The 12716-nt window shown below is 40.0% G+C and overlaps 1 protein-coding gene across 4 annotated transcripts in view; it reads right to left on the bottom strand.

The window, feature by feature from the left end:
• SPIB (Spi-B transcription factor) overlaps positions 1-12716 on the bottom strand; it is a 122443-nt gene that overhangs the window by 15780 nt on the left and 93947 nt on the right. For all 4 annotated transcript variants that reach the window (XM_044059385.1, XM_044059386.1, XM_044059387.1 and 1 more), the window contains one exon: positions 12017-12219. In XM_044059385.1, the coding sequence (XP_043915320.1) occupies positions 12017-12219 (203 nt within the window). The remainder of the gene's footprint in view (positions 1-12016; positions 12220-12716) is intronic.

The raw sequence follows: 12716 nt of genomic DNA, 5'->3' as shown, positions 1-12716 counted from the left end.
TGAGTACAGACAATGCCATCAGATGTGATAGGTTTGTAGACAGGGGTTTTTGGTCATTGGATCGCAATGACTGACTGGGAACATAGATATGTAGAATGTATTTTAGTGCTGGACAGGCAGATGGATGCTGGATAATTTTATAGGTGGTAAGAAGCTGTGTATATGTTAGTTGATGAGACAGCTCTAACAAATCTAGCCTTTTTTGTGCTATACAGTGGTGGGTTCTGAAGGGGGTATTTGATGCAAATTTAGCAACTTTGTTATAGCATTGTTCAAGTTTTAATTTTTGTGAGGCTTGGAGGTTAGTAAGGATGGGAGCACCATAAAGAAGCGTGGGGAGGAGTGGAAAGTGAAGTTTTAATTGCATTGGTGAGAAAGTTTTTGGATCTGTAAAGCATCCCTAGTTTTTGTTGAGTTTTTCTAAAGCAATTTTGTATATGCAAGTCAAATATAGGATTATCATCCACTACTAGCCCTAATAATTTGCTATAAGAAGTGACTTCAGTGGTTGTATTATCGAGAGAGGACTTTAAGTTTTGTTTTTTCATGAAAGAGGGATTTGGTGAAAAGAGTAGTAGTTTGGTCTTTTTTGGGGTGAGCATAAGTTGTGAGTTATAAGTCTGTGTTTCAGTGTCTGTTAAAGCTTCTTAACTAATTGTTTGGAGGTGTACCATGTTGTCAGATGTGCACGTGAGGTGGAATCATCTGCGTATTGTATTAGGGTGGCCTGTTGTATGGATGTATAGCAGGTGTTGGTGAAAATGTTAAAGAAGAAAGGACCAAGGATACAGCCTTATGGTACACCAGTGGTGACTGGGAGGTAAGAGAGCATGTATTGCCATTTTATTGACTGATAAATTTTGGACAGATAGCTTTTAAGCCAAAGGAGGGTGGGCTGAGAGAGACCTAGTGAGTTATAGAACCTGTATCGCTCTGCCACCTGAGCAAAGACTTTTATTCAAAGACTTTTCTGGTACCAAAAAAGAAAGACCCCTGAAGGCCTGTACTGGACTTTTTCTTTCTAAATCTTTTTATCAAGATTCCAAATTTCAAAGTGTTATCCTTCAGTCCTTTCTTTCACTACCCTCTTTAGCTTTTATGGTATAGCTAGATTTAAAAGACGCCTATCATCACATTCCCATTGGCAAGCAGTTTGGGCATTTTTTTAAGGTTTGTTGTGTCTGGTTTATATTACTGGTTGCAGGGCCAGTCATAGGCCAATTGGATCAATTTTGCCCAATAGGCCTTGCATCCTCAGGAGGCCTCACACAAGGCTATAAAAAGTGTTTGCCTTATATGACCCAGAGATTTGCCTAAGGGACACTACAGCAAAGTGAAAGGGATTTTCCTACTTTACTTCTGTTCCCATAGTACTTACAAAGTCAGTATTATTAATAACTGCAGCTTCATGCCTCTTGTATGGCTCACTGTGTCAGGTAGTCACTGTCCCAACAGTTGTTGCTGAGTGATTAACATATCAGTTACTGTATCAGAAGACAAGACAACACTTATTTTGAAGAATGTTTTCTTTTGATTCTCTTTCTGATATGGAGTTAGTGAATAGTTGTTAATGAGTAAAGATACAAGAAATAACTGTGGAATACCCACTCTCTGACAACATGAGAACAAACAATAGCAAGCACAGAAAAAATACAGATATTGTGATGTGATGCAAAGTCTGATCACCAAGACTTGTGACAGAATATTATCAATTCAGCAGTATGGCAGCATCAGATGGGAGCAAAATAATCACAGAGAAGTGAAATATGAGATGTAAGTCGCATGAGAACTGAAAAATGACTCACTTTATTGAAAGTGTTAAAACAGTAACACAGAGGTAAACAGCCAAAGAAACAATAAGAGTAAGCATTCAGAAAAGTATGAATTATGACCACACATAGCATAAAGGAGCACACTGATAAGTAGCCTTGACAAGAGAATTCAGTCAGTAGAGTAAGTAGTAAAACAGGTAAGAAAAGTCCCTGTACACTGCCATAACATAATATAGTATAAAATGTCACTGGAGAAAATACCAGACAAAACGTATTTGCAGTATAATGTTAGGTATGGGATGTGAAGGAGAATAAGGACTGACTCAAGTAAGGTAAAGACGAGAAAGGAGAGAGACAGAAAAGTCGTAAAGAATGGGAGAACAAGGGGAAGTGTACAGCTATCACCCACCCAGGTTCAGGAGATGCAGGCAGTACTACAGAGCTTGGAACCATGTTTGCTGTTAAGCCAGGGTGTGCCCATCTGCTGACACTTTATATAGATAGAGGACCTCAGTGACCCATCAAAAACAGATCCCTAATAGTATTCCTCAGTTAGTTAATCAGACCCTAAGACAGGAACAACAGGAAATGTTGGACCATGGGGTAATCCATATGTAATAGCATACATTTCTGATACCTAAACTGAGATAGCCTTAAGTTCAATAACTAAGCAAGTAAAGGGAGAAGTGGTGTTAACTAGATGATGGACCCCACCAAAATGGTCCAAACTGGGCCCTGCAATTGCTAAGGAAAGCCCTGACCAGTTATCTGTCTTACATTTTGGACTTTCCACACTACCAAGGGTATTTGTAAAGTGTCTTGCTCCAGTCAATATTTATTGCAGGCTTTAAGGCATTCACATCTTTCCACATTTAGACTATTGTCTTATCTTTGCAGACTCTTTTTCCAGTTGTCAAGAGTTTTTACAACTGTCCAGAATCATGTACTTGTTCTGGGATTTCAACTCATCCTTCAAAAATCTCTCAATCCTTCTTACAGAATTGTTTTGATGGAATGTCTTTTAGATTCTATCCTGGCAGCCCTTCTTTCTCCAGACAAAGCAGAGATGTTTCATCAGTTATTCCTAAGTTTCTCTAATCAAAGGCATGTATCTGTAAGGGAATTTCTTAGAATTTTAAGATACATGGCATCTATGACTTATGTTTCCCTTGGCCAACCTTCACATGAGGAAAATACAGTGGTACCTCAGATCATTCTGGAATCAGCATCTAAATCTGTTATCCTTTCAGATCCCATTTCTGGTGTTTGCAAAAAGGGAGATTCCTTGGTGGATAGACCAGATCCCTTGCGTTCCAGGTCTCCCATCCTTCCTTCCAACCCCATTACAGTCTGTAGCAAGTGCATCAGATTTAACACTGGGTGCAGTTTCCGAAGGGATAAAAGCTCTGTGCCTTAGTCAATATGAAATTGGCAGTGATCTTAAAGGAAGCCTCCAGTGCATCATAGCCACCATTTTAAAGAATGGTTACTAACCTGCTGTATGTTATGTAACATTTCTTGAACATACTTTTTTATCTAAAGATTCTTCAGAGGACAGCTTTTTAATTAACTGGTCAAGCATAAACTCTTGATATTGAATCATATGAAATTGGCAGTTCAAGCTCTAGGCTGACAAAGTAGCAGAGGTGTAAACTTTTTACCCCATCTCTCTGGACCTGGATTCCTTTCAGAGGGGAGGGGTTTTTAGAAGAAGTAGCTGCTACAGCTTTAGGGCCCTGGGAGATAGTCTCTAGATCTGCAAAAGGAGCCTTATATAAGTGGTGATGAGTGTCCGAGCCTGTAGTACCTATCGGGCTTAGCAGGTGAGCCGGAGGTAAAGTATCAGGAGCAGTGCAAGCATCATTAAATGCATCATCAACAACAGGTAGAACTGCAGGTGGTATAGCTAAAGGCCTATGTTGTGGGCAAATGTAGAAAGGTCCTAAAAGACTTTTTCTAGAGTCTGAGAAATCTTGGCCCTGCCACTTTCGAAATTGTTCACACACTTAGCATGCAAGGTTTCCCCAAAGGAAAATTCACTCAGGAGAGGCTGAAGGGATGGACTCCTCAGCATCAAGAGTCTTCAGTAAGGAGAATAAGAAGCCTCAGGAGGGTCTGTATGTTCTGAGTCATCAGAGGAATCATCTGTAGCTACTGGCCTCAGGGGGCTACTGCTCTAGGCCTCTTTTCTGGAGGAGGGAGAGCCCTGTCTGGATGAGCTGGGCTCCACGAATTAAAGAGATGAGATCCTCTGCCAAAGAAAGCATATGGGAGCTGGAAAGCTGGGCCTGTGAGGGGGGGCTTGGCAGGCACAGGTTTTGATGTTTTGGCTGCTTTAGCCCTGGCAAGGCCTTTAATAGACATGTAGCTGGAGGAGGCCTAGCAGCTCCATGTGCAGGGGTAGAAATATCTCTAGGGGAATGGTGTCTGATAAATCCTGTGAAATCGCTAAACAGAAGGTTGGATTTCAGAAGCCCGCTTCTATCAGGTTAGAAGGAGGCCTCGGTAGGCAGGCAAGTTATCGGCTGAAGAAAGAACACGCTATGCTACGGTTTCGGAAGCGAAAACCCGAGACACTCGTGGATTGCTTAACTGCGCGTTTCAAGGCGAAACGATCGCCGCTGATTCTGCAGTGTCAGTCCTTTGGCTTTAGTTTTTGGTAATTTTGCGTATGAATGGAGGATCCGACGACGCATAATGTAGGCAAAAATCCAGGAGCCGAAAATCTGCTCAGCAAAGTCCGAGCGGCGTCTAGCGTCCGTCCGGTTAAAGAAGCTAACAGACTAGACAAGCTGCTACGTCGTGGTCTGGGCCTAAACAATGTTCATGCAATAGGAGTGGAAATCTTTATGAGGTATTTGTTTCCCACAAGATAAACAGTTATTAACTTTCTCTGACATCGGCTGAGGCAAGAAAGAGTCCCCTATTCGGTAGTAGTAATCTCTGGATCTGACCGGGACCGGGCACTTGGCGAACAGCTTCTGCTTCGAGGCGCCACGCAGCAAGAAAGACTGAGGAAAATGGTGTCGGCTGATGCCTTTAAGCACCCGACCATCGACTGCATAATGACGTCCCGGGTGAAGTGCTTACACCAGCCAAAGCCAGACCCAGACTTTGGAATCCGGCCGACCAAGCCGCTGCCTGATCGATGGTGTGACAACCCATTTGTAAAGACTGCAGATGCATCCTTGAAGGACATCATTTGTTTGTTACAGCTGGAAGTATTAAATTGTACAGCTATTCTTCCTGGGTTGTCTGTTTTTGAGAATGCTTTTCTCGTGGCTTCTAGGTTAGGTGGTAGTCAACCTCCTGCTCCTAGGAAGTCCGACAGGATATATAGGGTTCCTATGACTCAGTCATTTGTTTTTAAATCCTAAAGCAGATCCAATTGTGATTTCTCTGTCCAAGACTGCTTCTGCTAAACAGTTTATTGCTACTAACCCCACTCCCTCTGACGAGAATGGGAAACCAAAGGATAAGCAGGAGATGCAAATGTATTCCTCCAGTAGTCTGACTTTCAGGATTTTAAACTAAGCTCATATGCTATAGTTTTTACTTTTATCTTTGGAGAATGTGGAGAAATCTATAGTTGTCCTTCCTTCTTCTGAGGTAAAATAAATCTTTGAATGTCTCTGTTACATTTATTTCCCAAGTTACTAAGCACTTTTTAACGTGTGCTTATGATACTACTGACTCTAAGAGCTGCTCCTTCTGGTCAGTATTGAGAATAGTACTGTGTTGTCTTTGTTTAGTCTTCAAGAAGATGTTGAAACTAAATGTTAAATCCCCCCTTATATAAGGAGGCTCTGTTTGGCCCTTCTGAAGATAAACTGCTAAAGAAGTGTGATGAAAGAGTAAAGTGTGATGAAAGGGTAAAGTTAATACAAGGAGTGACAGATTTTCATCCTTTCCTTTTTTCACAAGAATGAAAAAATTCTTCTGTCTTAATCCCTTTTTTCAATAATCCATTTAGACAGCAAGCTTCTGGCAAACACGATTTTAAAATGCAAAAGCAAAATCCTCCAAAACAAAGAAAAGCTTCAATAACATCAAGGATAGTTCTCTAAATTAGCATGACTAATGGGCTTGTCAGAGCTCTTTCCCTTCCCACTCTGGCAACCTTTCTGTCTTTCTGAGTCTTCATCATCCTTTGTGGCACCAGATTGTTACAAAAAGATGGGCTCTGAATGCAATTCAGCAGGGTTACGCTTCATTAAGCTGGAATCCATTCCTCCTTCCCAAGGTATACTCTTCCTTTCTCAGTGAATGATGTTCCTCTTTCTCTCCATTATGCACCAGATGCTGGTCCAGGGAGTTTTATTTATTTATTGATTGATTGATTGACTGACATTTGATTACTGGGAAAGTCTGACTGGGTAGAAGCTCATTTTCAGGGGAGACCCGGGGAGAAAAGCTCCAAATTATTACAAAATATTTTATGAATGATAATTTAACAATCTTTAAAAATAAAAGAACATTTGCAGTTTAAATAATTATAACAAATTAGATAGAAAATAAAAACATTGATTAAGAATCAATACAAGTTATATGACAATCGTTTAATATTTATAGAAATTTTAGACATTTTGTAGAGAAATTAAAGTTAGTTAGTCTAATACAAACAAGAATTGCAATATGAAGTGAGGGAAGCACAGGCTTATGGTATATTTAGAGAGAAAGTCAGGGAAGAGAATTTGATAGACATAAGAAAGTAAGTGAAGAAGGGAGAGTAAGGAGGTATAAGGAATGAAAAGGTACTTATTCACATTTAGGGATATAGTTTATCCTGGTTTTGAGCAAGAACAGAGACAGGTTTTAGCTAGAAAGTCTTTCAAAGTGGTTTTGAAAGATGGGAGGGAGGTTATTGACCTGATGGATACATGTAAAGAGTTCCAGGCCATAACAACCTTGTATGAGTACAGACAATGCCATCAGATGTGATAGGTTTGTAGACAGGGGTTTTTGGTCATTGGATCGCAATGACTGACTGGGAACATAGATATGTAGAATGTATTTTAGTGCTGGACAGGCAGATGGATGCTAGATAATTTTATAGGTGGTAAGAAGCTGTGTATATGTTAGTTGATGAGACAGCTCTAACAAATCTAGCCTTTTTTGTGCTATACAGTGGTGGGTTCTGAAGGGGGTATTTGATGCAGATTTAGCAACTTTGTTATAGCATTGTTCAAGTTTTAATTTTTGTGAGGCTTGGAGGTTAGTAAGGATGGGAGCACCATAAAGAAGCGTGGGGAGGAGGAAAGTGAAGTTTTAATTGCATTGGTGAGAAAGTTTTGGATCTGTAAAGCATCCCTAGTTTTGTTGAGTTTTCTAAAGCAATTTTGTATATGCAAGTCAAATATAGGATTATCATCCACTACTAGCCCTAATAATTTGCTATAAGAAGTGACTTCAGTGGTTGTATTATCGAGAGAGGACATTAAGTTTTGTTTTTTCATGAAAGAGGGATTTGGTGAAAAAAGTAGTAGTTTGGTCTTTTTTGGGTTGAGCATAAGTTGTGAGTTATAAATCTGTGTTTCAGTGTCTGTTAAAGCTTCTTAACTAATTGTTTGGAGGTGTACCATGTTGTGAGATGTGCACGTGAGGTGGAATCATCTGCATATTGTATTAGGGTGGCCTGTTGTGTGGATGTATAGCAGGTGTTGGTGAAAATGTTAAAGAAGAAAGGACCAAGGATACAGCCTTATGGTTATGGTACACCAGTGGTGACTGGGAGGTAAGAGAGCATGTATTGCCATTTTATTGACTGATAAATTTTGGACAGATAGCTTTTAAACCAAAGAAGGGTGGGCTGAGAGAGACCTAGTGAGTTATAGAACCTGTATCGCTCTGCCACCTGAGCAAAGACTTTTATTCAAGGACTTTTCTGGTACCAAAAAAGGAAGACCCCTGAAGGCCTGTACTGGACTTTTTCTTTCTAAATCTTTTTATCAAGATTCCAAATTTCAAAGTGTTATCCTTCAGTCCCTTCTTTCACTACCCTCTTTAGCTTTTATGGTATAGCTAGATTTAAAAGACGCCTATCATCACATTCCCATTGGCAAGCAGTTTGGGCATTTTTTTAAGGTTTGTTGTGTCTGGTTTATATTACTGGTTACAGGGCCAGTCATAGGCCAATTGGATCAATTTTGCCCAATAGGCCTTGCATCCTCAGGAGGCCTCACACAAGGCTATAAAAAGTGTTTGCCTTATATGACCCAGAGATTTGCCTAAGGGATACTACAGCAAAGTGAAAGGGATTTTCCTACTTTACTTCTGTTCCCATAGTACTTACAAAGTCAGTATTATTAATAACTGCAGCTTCAGGCCTCTTGTATGGCTCACTGTGTCAGGTAGTCACTGTCCCAACAGTTGTTGCTGAGTGATTAACATATCAGTTACTGTATCAGAAGATAAGACAACACTTATTTTGAAGAATGTTTTCTTTTGATTCTCTTTCTGATATGGAGTTAGTGAATAGTTGTTAATGAGTAGAGATACAAGAAATAACTGTGGAATACCCACTCTCTGACAACATGAGAACAAACAATAGCAAGCACAGAAAAAATACAGATATTGTGATGTGATGCAAAGTCTGATCACCAAGACTTGTGACATAATATTATCAATTCAGCAGCATGGCAGCATCAGATGGGAGCAAAATAATCACAGAGAAGTGAAATATGAGATGTAAGTCGCATGAGAACTGAAAAATGACTCACTTTATTGAAAGTGTTTAAACAGTAACACAGAGGTAAACAGCCAAAGAAACAATAAGAGTAAGCATTCAGAAAAGTATGAATTATGGCCGCACATAGCATAAAGGAGCACACTGATAAGTAGCCTTGACAAGAGAATTCAGTCAGTAGAGTAAGTAGTAAAACTGGTAAGAAAAGTCCCTGTACACTGCCATAACATAATATAGTATAAAACGTCACTGGAGAAAATACCAGACAAAACGTATTTGCAGTATAATGTTAGGTATGGGATGTGAAGGAGAATAAGGACTGAGTCAAGTAAGGTAAAGACGAGAAAGGAGAGAGACAGAAAAGTCGTAAAGAATAGGAGAACAAGGGGAAGTGTACAGCTATCATCCACCCAGGTTCAGGAGATGCAGGCAGTACGACAGAGCTTGGGACCATGTTTGCTGTTAAGCCAGGGTGTGCCCATCTGCTGACACTTTATATAGATAGAGGACCTCAGTGACCCATCAAAAACAGATCCCTAATAGTATGCCTCAGTTAGTTAATCAGACCCTAAGACAGGAACAACAGGTAATGTTGGACCATGGGGTAATCCATATGTAATAGCATACATTTCTGATACCTAAACTGAGATAGCCTTAAGTTCAATACCTAAGCAAGTAAAGGGAGAAGTGGTGTTAACTAAATGATGGACCCCACCAAAATGGTCCAAACTGGGCCCTGCAATTGCTAAGGAAAGCCCTGACCAGTTATCTGTCTTACATTTTGGACTTTCCACACTACCAAGGGTATTTGTAAAGTGTCTTGCTCCAGTCAATATTTATTGCAGGCTTTAAGGCATTCACATCTTTCCACATTTAGACTATTGTCTTATCTTTGCAGACTCTTTTTCCAGTTGTCAAGAGTTTTTACAACTGTCCAGAATCATGTACTTGTTCTGGGATTTCAACTCATCCTTCAAAAATCTCTCAATCCTTCTTACAGAATTGTTTTGATGGAATGTCTTTTAGATTCTATCCTGGCAGCCCTTCTTTCTCCAGACAAAGCAGAGATGTTTCAGCAGTTATTCCTAAGTTTCTCTAATCAAAGGCATGTATCTGTAAGGGAATTTCTTAGAATTTTAAGATACATGGCATCTATGACTCTTATGTTTCCCTTGGCCAGCCTTCACATGAGGAAAATACAGTGGTACCTCAGATCATTCTGGAATCAGCATCTAAATCTGTTATCCTTTCAGATCCCATTTCTGGTGTTTGCAAAAAGGGAGATTCCTTGGCGGATAGACCAGATCCCTTGCGTTCCAGGTCTCCCATCCTTCCTTCCAACCCCATTACAGTCTGTAGCAAGTGCATCATATTTAACACTGGGTGCAGTTTCCGAAGGGATAAAAGCTCTGTGGACCCCTTCAGAGAAAGTTTCTCCATGATTAGTGCTTTAAAAGCCTTTGATCTTGTCTGATCCCAAGGACCTCTGCACAGAAAACACTGCAGTGATGAGGTACATAAAAAGCCTACCCTCTATGCAGACTGGCTATGATAGCCTAGGAGATAGCAGCTCATTTCAGTTTTACCCTGCAGGCATCATACATTCTGTAGTAGAAAAACCTGATTGCAGTCAAGCTCAGCAGGACTAGGACAGACCTCTATGAATGGAAACTTCATCCTGGGGTCTTCCAAAAATTGATCCATCTGTGGAGAACACCTCACAGAGATTTGTTTCTCTCCTTTCAGAACAGACAACTAGAGAAATTCTACTCAAGGAGGCCTTGCAAACAGGCCTGGTATACAGGTCCTTCTCATTCCCATGGGCAGGAATGTTCCTGTATGTATTTCCACAGATATCCAGGGTTTGTCTGAAGATCTCGGATTCCCCAGAGATACTGGTTATGACTCCCTTTTGCTTCAGGCAACAGTGGTTCTCTCTTCTTTTCAATCTGGCCAAGAGCAATTAGCACATACTTTCCCTAGACTGGATTTGCTCATACAAGACATGGACTGTTTGATACAGCCTGACCTGAAAAATCTTCAGCTAATTGTCTGGGTGATAGAATTTTAATGACTTTTATGCACCTTTTTTTCTGAGGATGAGCAGCAAGTACTAAAGGAAGTGAAGAAAACTGCTACTAGGAAATTATACACGTACAAGTGAAAAACAGTTTTTTGTTGGCACCAGTCCAAAAACCAGAGCCCTCTTCAAGCCAGCTGCCTATGTTTTTTGATTACTTGTGTGAGTTACTATCATCTGGCCTTTATTATTCCTCTGTCAAGGTACATTTGTTGGCCATTTTAGTTGACGTCTGTGATCTGGTGCTCCTTTTTAGTACCAGGTCCTAATGTCCAGACTTTCTCCTTTTGCACATGTCTAAATGCAGAAACAAACCTTAAAAAAAAAAAAAAAAAACAGATTTGCCAATCGATCCCCTAACACATTGCATCTGGAATGGCTGCCTCCTTTGTCCTACCCTAGCTACACTTCTGTTTCATCTTCTGACTGTTGGAGACTTTTTTACATCAGTCATGTAATTTCCTCCTCCTATCATAACGTTTATTTATCTTTATCTAACATATCCACCACAGGTGGTTACCCCCAAATTTCCCACCATACGTATGCCTAACAGGTATTGAGTTATACATGCATTTCATAACTTGATGAAAATTCATGGTGTGTGTGTGTGTGTGTGTGTGTGTGTGTGTGTGTGTGTGTGTGTGTGTGTGTGTGTGTGTGTGTGTGTCTGTGTGAGAGAGTGTGTGTGTGTGTGTGTGTGTGTGTGTGTGTATTACTGTAACTCTGTTTATCAGTTTGTTAACAGAACACAGTGAGTTGAAATTTTGTTGAGTACCCTTTTAATCTAGTGCAATTATGTTAAGTGGTGCAGATCTCAAAAGGAGTAAGATCAATTCTAGAAGGTAAGTGTGTTATTTGGATCCTAATGCTGAAAGTTTCAACTATACCAAAAGTTTCAGTATTATAAAGTAGGAATGTTTGCAGCTCAGGGCTAAAATAAGGGCCAGGGAAGGGGATACATTTAGTGTTATGCATATGTGGCATTCTGTGTGGTGTGTGTCTGAGTGTCTTGTGCAATGGTAATGTTACAGAAAAGGTTGTTTTCTAACGTAAGGTGTAGGGCTGGGGTTGGGGCAGTTGCCAGGTTAGTGATGTGGGGAGGCAAATCCCCCTGTCCATGTTTATTAATGAGTGCTAATCCTCTCCCTAACTCTGACAACCCACAATAATTTAAGCCTTTTCACAGATCTTCTATTTTGTCAAGAAGAGTTTAGAATTGGAAATGCAGAAAAAAATATGTAACGTATGCTTTTTCTGACCATGACTCTAAATTCTTGTTTTAAATTTTGACTTCACTGGGGAATATCATTATTAAGTTTGTAACAAAGTAATTTCATCTCTTGAATTTTCTGTTAAGATAGTCTTGCTGCATACTAATCCATCCTTGCCTGACAGAAAATATATTACACTGTAACCTGATCAAACTGAGTCTAGAAGTATAAACAAGTGTAGCTGTAAAACTGAAATAAAGCACCATACCTGTGTACTGAGGTCTTCCTCAGATCCCAAGCTCAAAGACTGTGTTGCCATCAGTGTCTCAGGATTGCTAACCATGTCCAGCATATAGGGTGGGAAGAGATTTGGCATACAAGACAGCTGGACATTCTGGAGCAAGGTGAACTGGCCACCTTCGTAGTCACTGTAGTTTGTATCTTCCTGGTTAGCCATACCCCACAGTGTATCTGAGGACAAATTACATGGTGTATTAGCATTCAGCAACATTTATATGAAGTCTAATGGTTGCTACAATAGTGCATGATGCATTGACAATAGGTACATTACAGTATATAGATTGCCATAACATCTACTAACCAAGTATAAATATTTATTAGTTTCTGAAAAACACTAAAGCCTCATCGAGCATTATTTAAAAATCACATTTTATGTCACATTATTTAATACTACAACCTCAGTTAGTACATTTGTAACTTTACCGTGATAATTTTCAGTAAAGGTATTCAGCCTATGAATTTATATTTGTTCAAGCCCTTTTGTTTCAACTGCAGTGTTTTGTGCACAGTTATATAACTTTGAAGATCACTTCTACTTATATACATAGGTTCATAGGTGTGTACTAGGCTAATGGCCCTGGAGCCTTTACAAGCCTAGCTCATAGGATTACCCTGGCATCATGCCACCCGACCTTTTAGGTTCCTGGTGCCTCTGTCAAGTAGAGCCA

Source organism: Protopterus annectens, chromosome 17.part0 (genome assembly GCF_019279795.1).
Source record: "Protopterus annectens isolate FY-2018-M chromosome 17.part0, PAN1.0, whole genome shotgun sequence".
Lineage (NCBI taxonomy): Eukaryota > Metazoa > Chordata > Ceratodontiformes > Protopteridae > Protopterus > Protopterus annectens.
The sequence above is the reverse complement of the archived record's forward strand: the minus strand, read 5'-3'. Positions and strand labels throughout refer to the sequence as shown.